This window comes from Lingula anatina, chromosome 6 (genome assembly GCF_051362555.1).
Source record: "Lingula anatina isolate TDL-2025a chromosome 6, LinAna3.0, whole genome shotgun sequence".
Taxonomy (NCBI): Eukaryota; Metazoa; Brachiopoda; class Lingulata; order Lingulida; family Lingulidae; genus Lingula; species Lingula anatina.
This window is the reverse complement of record NC_141772.1, coordinates 20,236,360-20,254,772: the sequence shown is the minus strand read 5'-3', so window position 1 is coordinate 20,254,772 and position 18,413 is coordinate 20,236,360. Positions and strand designations below refer to the sequence as shown.

At 37.7% G+C, this 18,413-nt stretch overlaps 2 protein-coding genes across 2 annotated transcripts; both read left to right on the top strand.

The window, feature by feature from the left end:
- The first annotated feature begins 269 nt into the window (after positions 1–269).
- On the top strand, positions 270–9,106 carry LOC106160114 (protein DD3-3). Its single transcript, XM_013536632.2, has 11 exons — positions 270–473; positions 1,831–1,884; positions 2,294–2,383; positions 4,557–4,767; positions 5,312–5,428; positions 5,741–5,899; positions 6,027–6,223; positions 6,538–6,780; positions 7,421–7,591; positions 7,861–8,111; positions 8,542–9,106. Exons 1-11 carry the CDS (start codon positions 403–405, stop codon positions 8,712–8,714), a joined length of 1,737 nt encoding a protein of 578 aa, XP_013392086.2. The 5' UTR covers positions 270–402; the 3' UTR covers positions 8,715–9,106.
- Positions 9,107–10,536: 1,430 nt separating this feature from the next.
- On the top strand, positions 10,537–18,377 carry LOC106160128 (protein DD3-3). The gene is made up of 11 exons (XM_013536646.2): positions 10,537–10,723; positions 12,328–12,381; positions 12,738–12,827; positions 13,620–13,830; positions 14,732–14,848; positions 15,185–15,343; positions 15,512–15,708; positions 16,061–16,303; positions 16,514–16,684; positions 17,183–17,433; positions 17,833–18,377. The coding sequence occupies exons 1-11, from the start codon at positions 10,560–10,562 to the stop codon at positions 18,003–18,005; spliced, it is 1,830 nt and encodes a 609-aa protein (XP_013392100.2). The 5' UTR covers positions 10,537–10,559; the 3' UTR covers positions 18,006–18,377.
- Positions 18,378–18,413: the final 36 nt, after the last annotated feature.

Here is an 18,413-nt window from a genome sequence, read left to right as displayed (position 1 = left end):
CCCAGTTTCTAAAGTCTTTACGATTTGTCTGAAAAATAATACACTAAATGCAAAAGTGTGTGAAACGTTCCTGATTTTCACCAAGTCAAGTGAAAGGCAACGACCGCTTGAGTCACTTTTGGTTGTCATCCAATCACAGTCTAGACCAAAGAAAGCCGTCTTCTTGAGTGGACGTCCTTTAATCAAAGGCGTACCCCAGCACTCGTTTTTCTTGCGAAAAGAACCGTCAGTAATCCGGTTTATTGTAATAAAATGAATAAAGATTATCTGACTATGCAAAAAGCCTGATGGACTAGATTTTCGTGCGAAGACGGAATGCTGGAGTGATAGGAACTATTTAAATGGATCATTGGGATTAATTTCGCAACCTTTAAATTTCACTTTGAACGATCAGCAAGAAAAATGAAGAGGCTGGGCTTCATTCTGTGCTGTGTGGTTTTGACACATGGTGATTTGTATATCACCAATCCAAGGTAAGACATTTTCAATTTGGTGTTTCTTTTTGGTGCTTTTTCCTAATAATTGATCGTATATATGAACATGTTATCCACTGCCTATATCTTTAACCATCGCTTGTGGAGCCCCAAACTTTAAGGGCGTTTTTAGTTTTTAATCTGAAATCTTCGTTTTTGTTCCTGATATTCATGTAAGCGCCACGATTTTAGAATTATGTCAGAGATGGGCGTATCTCAGCACCATATTTCTCTCTCTCTCTCTCTCTCTCTCTCTCTCTCTCTCTCGATACATCTGACTCTCTGATCAATCCTATTCTACATCTCTCATTGCTGAGGTTGGTTTCATACAGGGAATTTAACCCAAAGAGTGGTATTAACGTTCCCCTACAGAGATATTAAAAGGAATCGAGGATCTTAATAGTTTGTTAACAGTTTCTTTAAGTAAGTTTTTTAATAAGTACGACAGGCGGTGCAAATATTATCACCAGCTTGCATACACTATAGGTCTGTCCCTAAGTGTTTTTCTCCATAATTTCCTTTTTATGGAGCATATATAGAAAATGAAAAACAAATAATAATCGATGCTTGGAACTTAGTCAATAGAAAAAAATTAAATAAATTAATAAAGATAACTTACAGATTTTCATATAGGCCTACACTGACATCAGAATCGTGACAGTGAGGACAATAGGCATATAGATCCCGAATCATTCTGTTACATAATCCATATCCAGTGCCCTCTGCTTATTTACGTCGTTCTTTACTTAAGCAGTCATGTGCGTCATTAATTTGGTAAAGGATTTCAGGACGTTTGATGCGGACAGTTGGTTGATTTTAAGGTATTATAACTCTTTGTGCCTTCCTTCTTGTGTTTTCTGAACCTTGAAATGTCTGCAGATATCAAAGCCTCCCAACTTTCACTTGTGGTCATTTTTAAAAAGAAGCGCAGGCCTTCGTGTTTGCATGATTCGTCCGTGAGGCGCAACACAAAGGGATGCAATGTTTATTACACCTTTATATAGCAATAAATAGATAAATAAATCAATCAATCTTATAAATCAATCAATCAATAAATAAATCTTACTTACTACAGTTGAGGAAGACATTACTTTAAAGTGCATATCTACCGATTTTTTAAGTTTTGAATTTCGATAAGATATAAGTCATTAGGTGTGACATATACTTGAGGACCTCAGAAAAATTCGTAAATTATAATCTTTCGTAATTAATCCTGTGCTTGTTACAGTACCTCTAAACGGGATTATTACAGTTGGTGTATATTCACACAACCACACACACGCGCGCACACACACACACACACACACACACACACACACACACACACACACTTACGTATTTTATTTACTCTTTCCAGAGGAAGCAATAACAGACTGAATGGTAATGGTCGGGAAGTGAGAAATAACAAGAGGTAACGGTTAACTTTTTTTTTTTTTTTTTTGCAAAATTGTACTTTTTTGTCTCTAGCTAGAAAGACGAGAAATCAGTGTACTTAACCGTGATGCAATGTGTGTGCGCATCCGCAAGAATCTACATGTATATTTTGCTAAGCGAAACAATTCTAATAAAATGTTGTAGACGGGGCGATTTAACCACGATTTGTAAGATACAGGGATGAAAAATAGCTTGTTTTTTTTGTCTCGTTTTGCTTATCAAATTTATTTTTGACAGAGGGAGAAATGGTAATGTCCAGCTGTATTCGACATTGTTAAAGGGTCAGAGAAGATGAGCTGCAAAATTCTTAATCTGCAAAATGAACAAAAGTAAATGCGTTTTTGAGAAATCAATAGGCAATCGCATTTTTTCAAATATTATTTCAGGTTATTCGATTCCCAAAATAACAACCGCGGTGGATACAATGTGGGAGACCCTATGTACTACTACGAGGGATCTACACTTAGCATAGAGTGGTACGTTGTTTTTTCTATTCCTTACTAATAAAGGCCAAGCACCTGCTATTTATTCATTTTAATCGTAGTAGATGGGGCTGTATTTTACGGTCACCCTTGGCTCATCGGGCCAATTAGTTTCATTCATCTTTTTTCTTCAATGCTATTTCTGTTTCATGATGTTATATTTTTAACAGTTTTAAGTAGAGCTATTTTCGTTTTTGATTGGATGTTCATGTGTTTTTTTTTCTCTTTTTTTCTTTTTTTCTTGATAGTTGTTCTATGGGCTTATCTAAATTTCATTCATTGTGCAAAGGTCATTTTTTTTCTTTTATCCGAGCTTACATTTTATTTTAACATGTTCATGTATACCGGTGAAAAAAGTTGACTCGGTCAAAGGGATATTTTTCATTGTATCTGTTGATAAGGAGGTCAAGGTCGAAAGCACACTGTAAAAACAGTGTTTAGCTCCGAGACACATTTCTAAGCGCCTGTTTTGTCTCTTTTTTTCCACGCGTTTAGCACCTAAGCACGTTTAGCCTATTAACATGTTACACGCTTTGACGTGCTTGACGCCTAATAAACGTAGGGTGTATTTGTTTAACTTTAAGGTTGTAACGTTTTCAACTGTTTCAGTCACTACACACACGCGCGCGCGCGCGCGCGCGAAGTCACGGTCACCTTTAACTGCTATAGCTATCTCTATCTATAACAGGGTACCGTGAACTGTCAACATAGTTGATTCACACCATCATCTTTACAGCGGGACTTATTCATCCTTGTGTTAGCTGACCTTGCGAGGAAGTTAATTGGAATATATTTCTGAAAAACAAGTTAGGAAAATTCACTAGCTTACTAAAGACACGAAACAACCACGGAAACAACTACCACTTTTACTTTAAAACATTTTTTTCATATTTTGATAAAATGCGTTAAGGTATTGATGTTCATTTATTTTTTCCGGAAGTAATGAACAATAGAACATCAGGATGATGGTGGGGTATTCATTATAATGGTTTATTTAAGCTTTCATCACATGCTGGTTATTTTGGTAAAGATAGTCCGAATATTTTGCAAATCGCACCGCTCTAGTCGCCGACTAACCCAAGCCCATTTTGGAATTAACCGCTAACTGTAGTTCATACAGCATAAGACGTGTTTTGGTGATTAATTAAAAAAGTTTTCAAAACATTATATAATGTTTTTCCAGAATGTTATAAAACGCTAATAAAACTGCAAGTGCATCATTTTGCATGGAATTAAAAACACCCATAACGTTACCATGACGTTATTCTATACCATCACCATCATGAAACCAGCTGATAACGTCGTGAAAACGTTATTTGTTATTTGGATTATTACTTAATATGCCTATTTTAAATAATCACACGTTACTGCAAGGAAGGACACAACGCGTTCGAGCAGGCTGCTTCTCGCCTCCAACAGCTCCATATGTTTACAAAGGGAAGTGTTAAGCAAAATTGTTGAGTCTTGTAATAAACTTGTTATGGGATCGTATATATGGGATTGTGAAGCATTTTTTTCTGTGACGAACTTGAAAAGCTAAACATGTTGTTTAGCAGCTCCACGCGTTAAGGAATTCCACACCTATAGCAGCTCCATATGTTTAGCAGCCTCACGCGCTTAGCAGGGAAGTGCTTAGCCAATGTGCTAAGCTTGTGATAGACTTGTTATAGAATCGTATTCCGGTGAAGCTAAACACATAGCTAAACGTGTAACAATGCCAACGTGTCTAGCTTTTTCTTCTGTGAAACGTTTGAAAAGCTATACGCGTTTAGCATTTACACAGATTTCTAAGTGCGTATAGGTGCCTAACGTGTGTTGTATGTATTTAAATGCTAAACACTGTTTTTACAGTGCACCCACTAACATTTTTTCGAACCTCAGCAGTTTTTTAAATAAAAAAATCAAATTTGCTGAATATCAGTAAATGATCTAAAAGTTGAAATACGTAACAGAAGGAAATTTTTATATGTAAAAAGTTCATTGTTCCTTACATGTCTTTGAATGATTTATCACTTTTATTTCTATTACAATATGGATGTAGAATTACGCCCTTTTTGTTGTAATTTTTATCGTTATTTGATATCGTTAATGGTAGTAGAAATAGTTGGAATATCATCATCATCATCATCTGCGTCTTCGTCATGGGTATTCTTCTCATTCTTTTAAGGGCTAACCAGCACAGCTGCGCGGACCAGAACGCTAACTGCGAGCTGATATTGCAGTACATGTGCGATGACAAAATCAGAGACGGAAGAACGACTCGGACGATTCGGGACAACCAGGACAGCAATACAGGCTTTGGGATGCACGAAGAATGGGAACACTATCTGTACTGTCGCACTAGGCGTAGAAACCAGGGGCTTTTCTTGGCAGATCAGGTAGGCAAGGGCTTCTTTTTATCGCTGATGCAGTTGCGCGCGTTTTTCCTTTTCATTGGGAATAATGTGATGCTGCTGAGTTCACAAGGAAAATCTTGCCGAATAAATTAGATGAGCACATTTTACTATGACTTGTCGGGTAGGGCACTGGGATAAGAAATTATTTTTGTCTCTTTGTGCTCATTTTTGGAGAGAGAGCATGGGGAAAGGGTTTATATATACATGTACGAAGGTAAAGAATATGGCGGAGAGGTACGTATGTACCTTCCGTGCTGATGGAAACAGCGAGACGTTTCTGCTCGACAATACGCCACTGAACTAAGGTTTTTGTGCTAAGTTTGTTTTATTTAACCTCTGGAACCTAAATAAAATGTGACTATATCTTTGGTATATTTCAAATGCAGGGTAGCTTGTTGGTGGGTCTTAGCTCAGACACACACATACTTAAAATACGCGTACAAGAGAGAATACGGATCGCACCAAACCTTGTTATGGATTTTAACCACCAAATCTAATCTAATTTCAATATATGCATTTTTCTAAGAACCTTGGGCGCAATGATGCTAGATACACAAGACAGAACGCAGGTGGCACTAAACGTGGTTACGAATGTCCAGAAGAGAGAGACTACTATCCCTATTGGCACCACTCCCCTTGGAAGGTAGGCCTACATGTTCATGTTTATTATAATTAACTTCAGCTTTGATGTAACAACACACTGTGTCCAAACTGGGAACAAACTCGAGGCCGTAAATCGCCCAAATAGTTGAGTCACTTACATGCTTCCCTTAGAGCATGGGCTCTTTATTTATACTAATATCAATTTTGGTTTTGTCTTGAATTTCTCGGTATACTCTTTTTGCTGAGGGAGGCGGTGTACGTTCGAACGGGGGGGGGGGGGGGGGGGGGGTGCACGTGACCTTCTGTGCCCCTTTTCGGCTTCACCATCGATCTCATGTTTTAATATATTTAGGACATTGCCGTCTTGACCAATGACGTTGAACGCTGCGACTATTACCAGCAAGAGAGTTTCAATGTGAAGTCCAGATGGTCGTGTGTCATCGACAGAAACCAGCTGAATAGATATTATCGCAGGAATATTGTCATCCCAGACAACAAAGAGGATTGTGAGGTAAGTGTCAATCATTTCCGGGGGGGGGGGGTGTGTGTGAAGCACGCCACATGTAAAAGGAACATTTTTTGGCTTTAATTTTTGATATACGACATACGTAATTCGTTCTTCTTTCTTGGCACTTTAGAACTTCAAAATACGCGGAAGATCGGTAGGTGCACAGTGGACTGAGTTTCCTGCACATGGTCTTCCGCCGCCACAGTGTATCAAGGCTCCCTGGTCACGTGACAACCACAACGGCAACGGGATTGGAGGAAATTTCAATACATACGATTGGGTAATTCCGGAGGGTATTGCTCATGAGAAATGCGTCTTACGGATGAGGTAATTGGTTCTTGAAATAATTGAAAAAAAGCATGAAATGATTTATTTGATGCTATTCAGCAAATAAAACACAAATAATAGTCACGAGAATAATTTTTGCGAATTTTTTTTATCCGTTATAGTACCCTTAACTTGCCTTGTTTGAGAATTTAGTATATGCAGTTAGAATTTTTTGTTGATCGGTCTTAGAATTTTTTAAATAATTTATATGAACATAGCGCTGAGGTGTTTGTGGAGAACAGTTAAAGGAAATTCCTCTTCAAAATAATATTCTAATTATCATTTTTATATCATTATAAATATTAACTTTGCAGATACAACATTTCTACTAACGATTACGACTCATGGAACACAGACGCGTCTTCCAACACTGATAGCGACACAGACGGTTCCAAAATTGACCTTTTAAAGACCTTCAATTTTCCCGACCAAGAGACTGCTGAAGCACGCGGCTATGTCTTCCAGAATAACCCGGATGTTGAGGTGTTTCCGGACCTCGATGTGAATCTTGCATTGGCCATCAACACGGCTCAGTTTGGACGTACTTTTCAGGACAGGTAGACATACCATTTAAATTACATTCTGAAAAATCATGCTGCTGATATGACTAAGTATAACAAATAAGGACAAATTGTGCATGCGATATTCATAGGACACCACCTTTTAGAGGCGTCCTCTGCGAACAGCACATCCTATGAATTGCTTCTCTTGATAAGATAATACAGAGATGTGAATGGTACCTATGTTGGAACGATAATCTGTCTTAAAATATGCTATTTGTATTAAGCACCATATCGTTTTTTCTTCTTTATCCAACAATATTATGATTTTATTTTATCGTTTTAAACATCTCTTTGGTACTTGCACGAAGGCCTATGAGCAGCATATAAATAAATTAAAGCAGCAAAATAAATAGTCATATAATGGAGGCAAAAGAATGTAAATAATTCTATGATATGGTCTCAAATTATATCATTATTGAAAATGAATATAATATTTAACGTAGCAATTATACAGTTATTAAATATTGCTCATAGAAATGTTATTTTTGTTTGGGTAACTCTGATGCGTGACAATAGAAAAAATACATAACAGTCAGCGTTCTCAATGACAATAACCACAAGAAAGTGAAGACTCGGCAAAATATAATAATCAATAAATTATTGGTGAATTTTCACTCCAATGGTTTTTTCGTAGGTCCCATGTGTTCGAAATTAGACAGAGACCCGCAGAGCTGAAAGACGTCACCATCCACAATTTGAACGTGAGAGGAAAACGTGGTAACAACCAACAGGTGTACCCAGCAGTGGAATACGACTTTGTCCCCAACACTTTGGAGATAAACACTAATGACTTTGTGCATATTCAGTACGTTACCCGTAATTTTATATACTACCGAACTACATTTGGTTCGTACGAGCTCAGCTTTTGCCAATAAAAGGGGTATTTTTGAAAAATATTTGGATACGTAAAATAATTATTATACTTTATAGGAGTAGATTTTGATTAATTTTTAACCATTGTGATAATTATTTTGAACAGTTTTCTTAACTGCATTGCAATGTACGGAAACTGATACCTTTTCAATCAATAAATGAATGAATTGATAAATATATATAATTTTGTGTTCCTACCAGATGGACAGGATCAGATAGAAATCCCCGCAACAACGCCGGAAATGGACGAAGGGGCACTGACCGTAACAACATGGTCATGCTTAAGAACAAGGTCTACCCTGAAGGAACGCCCGGACTTGCTTACGGTGGACTGGATGTCCTTGGGCAGTATGGAGCTAACTATCCCATGCACTTGGACAACGTGACCCGCCTGATCGGGGCCTCGACAGAAACGAGAGCTGTCCTCCAGAAGATGGCGCTGTTGGCACCCCGTAAGTGCACTGACTTGTATTTTAAAGAAGTCAATTAGCGTCAGGAGCTCTTAGCAAAGTGCTCTTACAATTGTTATTTAGAATCAATTGACATTTAAAATATAAAACTGTAAACTGCTATTGTACATTTAAATTTTGACTTATAACTTAGGACGGGAACTACTTACAAATAAATCAGAAAACTTTACCAGTAGGTGATATTTTATCATAAAACTGTTCACGGTTTTTCTTCTCTTTTTTATTTATGTTTATTTATATATTTAGTTATTAATTAATTAATTATTAATTTATTTATTGGGCGGGGGTAGCACAGTACTTCGTTCACGAATCAAGGCTTATAGTTCATTTCAAATTGGAGAGGGGTGCTGTGCAGTACTAAAATTACGCTAATTATGAAAAGTTTGTTTTGTTTTTTTTTCATATATTTTAGCCCGATACAGTGGCAGCATGGTTCTGCTGGACAATGCCAAAGCCTACTATGACGTAGGTCCTCTTCAGTTCGCTAAGGAGGGCGTGTTCCACTTCATGTGTACCAGAAATAACGCCTTCACCAACAGAAGCCAGAAGGGGAGAATCATCGTTCGTGACGCTTCTTCAAAATAGGTCACAACTTCGCTTGCATGAGATCTAGAGTGCTTTCTTTCTTTTGATATGAATTAAGGACAGCAATGATCCACGTAGATATTTCAGAATATTTAAAAACACTCTTTGAAATAAATTAAATGCGGTTTTGAAGTCCGACTGGCTCATAAGTAATATCTTAGTCTGTCAGAAATTTTGGAATATGGAAACTATGACTTGACAGCCTTATCGAAAATTATTACAAGAACGGAAGGTAATATTCTGCTAGTGTGGTTTGGTAATGCCAAGAAAAGTTTGCAATGATATAAATTAACCGGTGCGGGCATTCCTGATTCAAATGTGGAACAAGAAATAGGCTTGATTTCCATCGGTAAAGTAAGTTCTAGTTATAATAAACAGAACTGCAAAAACCAGCCCACGATTTTCCGTTTCATTAGAATCAAATACCAATACAATTTATACATAGTATATACTGTGCATATACATGTATACTGCAGCAAATTTGAAACAATTAGTCATTGTGAAAAGGACGTCTGACATAACAATACTCCAAATGTTAACTTTTTCATTTAGAACACAATAGAATATTAAGGCAAAGTAACCGTTACTAGAATACATACTCATGTGAGCAGTACGTCTACACATCACGATATGCTATATTTACTCGTTAAACTGTTTTGCTTGATCCACAATGCTGGCCAGTTAACGCGATGTTGAGCTTTGCATTAACACGTTTTCAACTTAGTCATGGATTACGTCCATTTCAGTACACACACGGGTGCGCGGGCACACATGCACACACACACACACACACACACACACACACACTTGAACACACCAACTGGAAGGCTTGCAGAGGTGCCTTTTGATATTCGCATTGTATTATATCATTCGACGTAGGTCTCACTCGTTTCGTATTAGAGAAAGACCCATTACTATCTATTATTTGAAGGGGAGAGGAAAACGCAGTAACAGGTGTACCCAGGGGTGGAGTACGACTTTGTCCCCAACACCTTGGAGATAAACACAAAAGAGTTCGTTCACTTTCAGTAAGTACACAATGTGGATATTTTTGATGACAGCGAAATCTCTGCCTAATCCTCCCATACATTTTTTTCAAATAATTTTTTACGGATAGAAATGTTATTCATACGAATCAAAAGCAGCTTAAAATAGACATATCGTGAAAAAAAAAACGATTTTCTAATAAGGAATTTTTCAATCAATTTTAACAGTTGTTTTGTCTCGTTCCTTCGGTCGTTGCTTTTTTGGGACTCGATGAAGTATTGACGAATAGAGACGGAACATACAAATATACTTGTATCATCTTTGCAACAGGCACAAACTTCAACCCAGGGTTGATTTATCTTATTAGATATTGATTGACTGACATATTTATTTATATAATGATCATATTCATCTCTCTTTTAACTGCCGGAGGGGAGAAAAAGCCTTTTTAACAATAGAAAGGAATGTCATATTACCTCTGCATTCAACAAGAACATACAGTACAAAAAGATTGTCAAATAACGTCTGTATAACGTAGCTCTTAAAGTGCTTACTATTGGTTATAAGATTAGATCCCGTCTGTGCCGTGAATGAATGCAAAATAATGCCAAACGTTTCTCATTTCTACCCATTCAAGGGATCAGATCATTGAATCACGTCAGTCGCTACTGGTAAACATCTAATCTAGACCAAAGACAGCCGTCTCCATACGTGGGCGTCCTTTAATCAAAGTAGTCCCCTTGCACTTGTTTTTTTCGCGAGGGTGAACCGTCAGTGATCAGGATTATTGAAAACAAAATTTAAAAAAAATCTGAATATTCATTAAGTATGATGGACTAGATTTTCTGGCGAAAAGGAATGCGGAGTGATGGGAACTATTTAAATCGACCGCTGGGGTTTGTTTCGCAACATTTAAATTTTATCGTTACTTTGGCCGGCCAACAGGGAAAAATGAAGACGCTGGGATTCCTCCTGTGTTGCGTGGTTTTAACACATGGTGATTTATACATCACTAATCCAAGGTAAGATATCGTCAAATATGGGGTTTCTTTTTGGTGCTCTTTTCTCTAATTAGCGCTTGTAAATATGAACGGGTTATCCAAAGCCAATTCCTATCTCTTCAATCAACGCTTGCAAACCCAAAAGTTTGAGAACATCTTTGTTGCTTGACGGAAATCCACCTCTTTTGTTCCTGCTCCCTATGATTCTAGTGCAGTGACAGAGGGAGACGCATGATTTGTTTCGATGACCCTATCGCTACGTGAAACGTTGCACCACCTCTCTCTCTCTCTCTCTCTCTCTCTCTCTCTCTCTCTCTTAAAGCTGGAATCGGTTTCATGAAAGAACCCTATGTCTCTATCTGACACGTCGGACCATCTCTCTCTCCCTCTCCACCCCCCTTCTCTCTCTCTCTCTCTCTCTCTCTCTCTCTCTTTTTGCTAGAATCTTTGGCCTAAAGAGTATTTGAAACATGCCTCCACAAATAGTTAGAAAATATATTTTTGAGGATGTTTAAATATCAGTCTGTCTAAAATAGAACCCACAGGTGGTACAAATAATCAGACTGCATGTATTGTAGGCCTGTCTTTATTATCCCCCCCCCCCCCCCACATTTTTGTTTTTATGAAGCTTTTACGGGGGAAGTGAATAAATTTAACAGAATAGGAAAAGATCTCTATCATTTTTTTGGTCCCAAGAAAGGGCATGAGAACAGGTGTAGGCGCAATTTCATTTAAGACTTTATTAACAGAGGAAAAAATTAAAGCACTATCGTATTACTTAATGATATGGCTCGAGATGCCTTGATATACGCAAACATCGGAATCGTGACAGTGAGAACAATGCACACAAAGAGACTGAATCTCTCTCTTTATATCCAATACTTTTTTGTGTATTGACGGCGAGCTTTACACAGGCATCCATGCGCGTCATTGGGTTGATAATATGCTGTAGGGCGTTTGAATGGGGCAGTTGGTTGATTTAAGGTATTATGTCTCTTTGTGTCTTCCGGCATGAACTTTCTGACCCTTGAGATGTCTAAGGTGACACCAAATGTATTGTGACTTTCACTGATGTCCATTTTGAATAAGAAAAAGGCTGCGTGTGGTGTTTGATTTCGGGCGTGACGTGAAAGAGAAAAGGATACAATGCGACTATCAGTGGTCTGTATAAGCACGATGTACATGTAAAAGCAATTCTTGAAGACCGCGGGAAAATCGAATTTTTTGCACCATTAACCCTACGATTGTAGCAGCACCACTAAACACCATGTTTGGAAACGCGTTTTAAATAGGACTTGACTGTAGTAAAAGCGTGAGTCATGCTGTCTTTATAGCAATAGGCTGTTGAGGCCGTTTTTGTGAGTAACATAGGCCTACTAGTATCTAGATATATACTCACGTCCACAACCACACATAAACAAGTACATCCACGCATGCACATATATTTTACGCCCACACAAACAAATTTTTCATATACACGGAGATACATGCACAGAAAATTTAAACACGCATAGATACACACAATAATGCACATACATGTAACACAACCATGTGTGTATATATATTCATACACACAATCACACACAGACATTTATATAATTACATATATTTTTGATTCTTTTCAGAGGAAGTAATAACAGACTGAATGGTAATGGTCGGGAAGTGAGAAATAACAAGAGGTAATGGTCAACTTTTTTTGGTAAAATTGTATTTTTTTTTTTTTATGTTCAGATTGGCAAATTTAGAAACAGTCTACTTAACCATGTCATGTTGCGTGGGTGTTAACTAGCAGATACGGGGGTATAGTTAAATGTGTGTGCATAAAAATATGTTTTACTGAGCTTGAACAAAGTAGTGAAAAGTAGAAGACGGGACAATTTCACCACAATATACAGCAAAAAGGGATAAAAATAGCCTTATTTATCTAGTTTTGCTAATCCAGTAATTTAATTTTTTAGAGCTCAGCATATGGTTCATCCTACAATAACAATTTTAGGTATAATTAATAGTAAATTGCATTTGTCAAATATTTCAGGTTGTTCGATTCCCAAAATAACAACCGCGGTGGATACAATGTGGGAGAGCCTATGTACTACTACGAGGGATCTACACTCAGCATAGAATGGTACGTTGTTTTATTATCCCTAACTTATAAATTAAAGGTCACGCAAATGATTTTTTTCAATACGTCGTTTACGGGGCTTTATTTGGTAATCCTTTTTCTTAATCTGATTTTTTTTCATCATTTCTCTAAAGGACTTTTTGTATTTCATCTGTTTTTTGTGGGGCTTTATTCTTTTAAATTGTTAAAACAATCATTGACAGAGCTTTTTTTGTATTTAATTCGTTCTTCTTTTGGCCTTTTCTCTTTTCTCCTCCCTATTTTTGTCATTGTACAAAGGGCTTATTTTAATTCCATCCGTTGTACATAGGTTTTTTATTTTATCTGTTAACTGTCCTATTGGCGCAAAAGGGCTTACTTTTATTATTTTAATATACCGATGAAAAACATAGTTTTTGTTTTTTGTTTTTTGTTTTTTGTTCATGAACATTTTTTCCTTCCATCTGCTGATATAAGGTCAAGGTCGAAGGCACTCAGTAACGGCTGTTTCTAACCTCTAAAATATTTTACAGCTTTTTTATCAGATGCCAATTTAACTAATGTCAGTAAATAAATGTATTTCATTTTTTATAATACGTTTTAGCTGGAAGTTATGTAATGTGTTCATCTAACCTCACTTGCCTCTGATAAACTTTATTATCATCACATCATGGATGAAGAATTGCCGCAATAACATGTATTATCATTATTGGTGGTACGGCATGTAGAAAGAGTTTGAATATTATTATCAGTGTCGCCGTTGTCATCTTTCTCATTCTTATTCCTATTTGTGTTAATTGAAATTACATTACACAGGGCGAACCAGCATAGCTGCGCGGACCAGAACTCAAACTGCGAGCTTATATTGCAGTACATGTGCGATGACAAAATCAGAGACGGAAGAACGACAGGGACGATTCGGGACAACCAGGACAGCAATACAGCTTTTGGGATGCACGAGGAATGGAAACACTATCTGTACTGTCGTACTAGGCAAAGGAACCAAGGTCTTTTCTTGGCGGATCAGGTAGGCACGTGCTTCTTTTTATCGCTGATGCAGTTGCGCACGTTTGTCCTTTTCATTGTGAATAACGACATGTGATGCTAGAATATGTTTCTTCATTTGATTTCTTGAATATTTTTGTAAATCTGTAGAGTATTCAATCTCTCTCTCTCTCTCATACACGCACACAAGTCACCCTTTTTAACGATTTCTTGTGCAGTTTCATACTGCATAGATTCGGGAACATCCCTGGATAATTTTTTTTTTTTTTTTTTGTTTTTAAGATAATTTTTTATTGCCGTTTATGAAATATTATGCAGCTCTTTCCACGATTATACCCCTGAAACGTTTTTGCTTTAATTGGTCACTGGCATGGGCACTGAAAATCCTTGTCCTGAAAAATGGAAATGTCGTCTGGAAAACTTAAAGGAAGAAGGCCATCATGAGACATTCGCGGATCCAGAATTTTGGGAGGGAGATGCACAACGAAATTATGCCGAGCGAATTAAACGAAAACATTTTACAGTGGGATGTAGGGTAGGGCCTATACGTGGGAAACAGGGATGAGAAATTACTTGTTTTGTTTTTGTCTCGTTTTACTCATTATAAAGTTTTGAAGAAGGGAGAATTGGGGGGAAAAGGGTGTACTGAGAGACGCGTCTGTTTCGCAGTGTTTTACTGAACTAGGATTATTGTGCTTAATTTGTTTAATTCACCCAATATTATCTGAATCAAAAGTCAATAAATATGCATGTATCTACAGTATATCTGAAATACAGGTTACTACCGAAGCTTGCTGTTGGGTCCTAGCTCAGACACACACATGGTAACTTTATACAAGACGGAATACGAACTGCACCCAACATGATTATGGGTATTTAACACCAAATGTAATCAATTTTAAATTTATGTATTTTTTCTGAAGAACCTTGGCCGCAACGATGCTAGATACACAAGACAGAACGCTGGCGGCACCAAACGTGGTTACGAATGTCCAGAAGAGAGAGACTACTATCCCTATTGGCACCACTCCCCTTGGAAGGTAAGTATAGATTTCTCTCATTTCCATATGAGACTAAGGTTCAGCGTTGAACTTAATGTGTTTAGTTGTTTTCAAACGGGAAACGGATTTGAGACCTAATCGTTGAATCATGTAGGGGCCGATCTGATATTGTGGTAAGTAGTGGTATCCCTTGGAGCATCAATGCCTGAATTCAAATACTATTTATTTTGGCTTTGCAGCGTTTTTCTTGTTATACTTTTTGTTGAGGGAGGCGGTGTATTTCCGAACCCAGGAGTGCACGTGTTCTTCGGTGCCTCTTTCCGAGTTCACCATCGATCTCGTCTTTTAATACATATGTAGTTAACTCTCCTTTAGGACATCGTCGTCATGACCAATGACGTTGAACGCTGCAACTATTACCAAGCAGAGAGCAACAACGTTAAGTCAAGATGGTCGTGTGTCATCGACAGAAACCAGCTGAATAGATTTTATCGCAGGAATATTGTCATACCGGACAACAGAGAGGATTGTGAGGTAAGTGTCAATGATATTAGGTGAAGGGGGGGGGGGGGGAGGAATGAAGCACGTTGCATGTGATGTGCACATTTCAAATAAGATACGATTTTTACGAGACTTTTTTTACTGTATTTTTGATACACGACATACAGGTATGCAATTCATTTTTCTTTCTTGGCATTTTAGAATTTCAAAATACGCGGAAGAGCGGTAGGTGCACAGTGGACTGAGTTTCCTGCACATGGTCTTCCACCGCCAAAGTGTATCAAGGCTCCCTGGTCACGTGACAACCACAACGGCAACGGGATCGGAGGAAATTTCAATACATACGATTGGGTAATTCCAGAGGGTATTGCTCATGAGAAATGCGTCTTACGGATGAGGTAATTGGTTCTTGAAACAATAGAGAGTGGCATAAAATAATTGATTTTATCAATATGGTATCCAGAAAATAAAGGGAATGCACTAGCAACTACAGTACCAGTAGTTCCTACAAAACAATTTTAATACAGCTAAAATCAGAACAAATTGCATTCCAATATTTGTGTACTTTCATTCCCTTAACACGGGGACTCCGATTTAAGCTTTTGTTTCGCAAATGAAAAAAAATATCATTGTAATCTGACTCTTTTCTCACCGCTCAGTATTCTTTAGCTGCTCTAGTAGAGTGATTGACAACTCATACCTTGGCTACTACTCGGTATGCTATTTACATTCTTATAACTAACTTTTCAGATATAATATCTCCACTAATGATTACGACTCATGGAACACAGACGCGTCTTTCAACACTGATAGCGACACAGACGGTTCCAAAATTGACCTTTCAAGGACCTTCAATTTTCCCAACAAGGAAACTGCTGAAGCACGCGGCTATGTCTTCAAGAATAACCCGGATGTTCGGGTGTTTCCGGGCCTCGATGTGAAGCTTACATTGGCCATCAACACAGCCCAGTTTGGACGTACTTTCCAGGACAGGTAGGCTTCAATCAAAATAATATTCTGAAGAAATCATGCTGCTCCTCATCACAAATAAGGGCAATTTTTCCTGTATTATTCATGATCCACCACTCTCTTAATGTACCCTCTGTGGACAGTGCATCCTATGAATTGCTGTTCTTAATAAGTTAATACAGAGATACAAACGGTACATCTGTTGAATGGACAATGTTTTTTTTTATTATGCAGGTCCCATGTGTTTGAAATTAGGCAGAGACCTACCGAGCTGCAAGGCGCCACCATCCACAATTTGAACGTGAGGGGAAAACGCGGGAACAACCAACAGGTGTACCCAGCAGTGGAGTACGACTTTGTCCCCAACACCTTGGAGATCAACACAAACGACTACGTACATATTCAGTAAGTTGGCTGTAGTTCTGTACACCGCAAAACTATATTTGGCTCACACGATGTCAATTAATTTTTGCCAATTAAAATAAGTATTTGTGAAAAAAACATTTGGATAGTTTAAGTGGCGGTGGAACATAACTCGCAAAATAATAGATATATTCCTGTTCCTATTGAACATTTTTATAGCCATTGTGATCATTCTTTTGTATAATTTCTTCGAACATTGACATTAACGGAAAACTTATACCACCGAAACAAACAGTTTATTACCAACAGAACTGATGATGACATGATGTTGCACCTTGTAGCTTTTCAGTCGGTTTTACAACGGGAAAATTCATTTTTCTATGTTTTTTTCTGGCTGTTAAGGGTATAGTTCGTGATAAAATGCAAAATGGGTAGTTTAAAAGATCAAATACAGACTTAAAAGCAAAAATTACGGTTATTGCTATCATTAAGTGAATGAATTGAGAAATAGGTAGATAAATAATTTCTTGTTCCTACCAGATGGACAGGATCGGACAGAAATCCACGCAACAACGCCGGGAATGGACGAAGGGGCACTGACCGTAACAACATGGTCGTGCTTAAGAACAAGGTCTACCCAGAAGGAACGCCCGGTCTGGCGTACGGTGGACTGGATGTCCTTGGCCAGTATGGAGCTAACTATCCCATGCACTTGGATAACGTGACCCGTCTGATCGGAGCATCGACAGAAACGAGAGCTGTCCTCCAGAAGATGGCGCTGTTGGCACCCCGTAAGTGCACTGACTTATAATAAGTATTCAGTCACGGGTTCGAACAATAGCGTTGTAAGAACCCGTGTAATTGAAATGTTAATGAGGTGCCAGTTGATAATTAAGGCGCAAATTGTAAATTATTGTCATGCGTGTAGATTGTCAGTTTGGGTTCAATCTCTAACCCTATAGGCGGGAAACTATTTAAAAAGTTAGAAAATGTTATCAATGTATGATATTTGCACACAAATCGATTCCTCTTTTTGGTAAGCAAAATTGGTCGTTCAAGGATCAAGGGTTATAGTTCATTTTTAATTGGAGAGCGTGAGCATTTTGAAAGCACATATATTTGTAAACATTGGGTTCACCGCAAAAAGTACGCTAATTATAAAAGGTTTGTTTTTTTTCCATATATTTTAGCCCGATACAGTGGCAGCATGGTTCTGCTGGACAATGCCAAAGCTTACTATGACGTAGGTCCTCTTCAGTTTGGTAAGGAGGGCGTGTTCCACTATATGTGTACCAGAAACAACGCCTTCACCAACAGAAGCCAGAAGGGGAGAATCATTGTTCGTGACGCTTCTTCAAAATAGGTCACCACTTTGTTTGAATGAGAGTGCTTCCTTTCTTTCGATATGAATTGAGGGCAGCAATATATATAATCTCTACATTTATATCTGACGCTTTGAAAAAGTAAAATGCGTTTTTGACATACGTCGAACTTTTAAGTAGTTTCTTAGTCTGAGAGAAATTTGTGATATAGAACTTAAATTGAGGTCGAAAATCATAAAAAAGAAGAAAGTAAGATTCTGCTAAAGATTCTGCTAAAGCGACATGTAAGAAAAAGATTGCAGTGATATGGAATTACCTGTGTGGGTATGCCTCATCCAAAAGTTGAACAAGAAATACGCTTGATTCTATCGGTATAGAAAGTTTTTGTTACAATAAACATAGCTACCAAACCAGCTGGCGATTTTCTGTTTCATAACATTAAATATCAA

What these genes read in the sequence shown, in the direction of transcription:
- LOC106160128 (XM_013536646.2), top strand. Translation starts at nt 10,560, where the DNA reads ATGCGGAGTGATGGGAACTATTTAAATCGACCGCTGGGGTTTGTTTCG. An exon ending in GGCACCACTCCCCTTGGAAG is followed by an intron (nt 14,849 to 15,184) that starts GTAAGTATAGAT and finishes ACTCTCCTTTAG; the next exon opens with GACATCGTCGTCATGACCAA. An exon ending in ACAACAGAGAGGATTGTGAG is followed by an intron (nt 15,344 to 15,511) that starts GTAAGTGTCAAT and finishes TTGGCATTTTAG; the next exon opens with AATTTCAAAATACGCGGAAG.
- LOC106160114 (XM_013536632.2), top strand. Translation starts at nt 403, where the DNA reads ATGAAGAGGCTGGGCTTCATTCTGTGCTGTGTGGTTTTGACACATGGT. An exon ending in GGCTTTTCTTGGCAGATCAG is followed by an intron (nt 4,768 to 5,311) that starts GTAGGCAAGGGC and finishes CATTTTTCTAAG; the next exon opens with AACCTTGGGCGCAATGATGC. An exon ending in GGACGTACTTTTCAGGACAG is followed by an intron (nt 6,781 to 7,420) that starts GTAGACATACCA and finishes GTTTTTTCGTAG; the next exon opens with GTCCCATGTGTTCGAAATTA.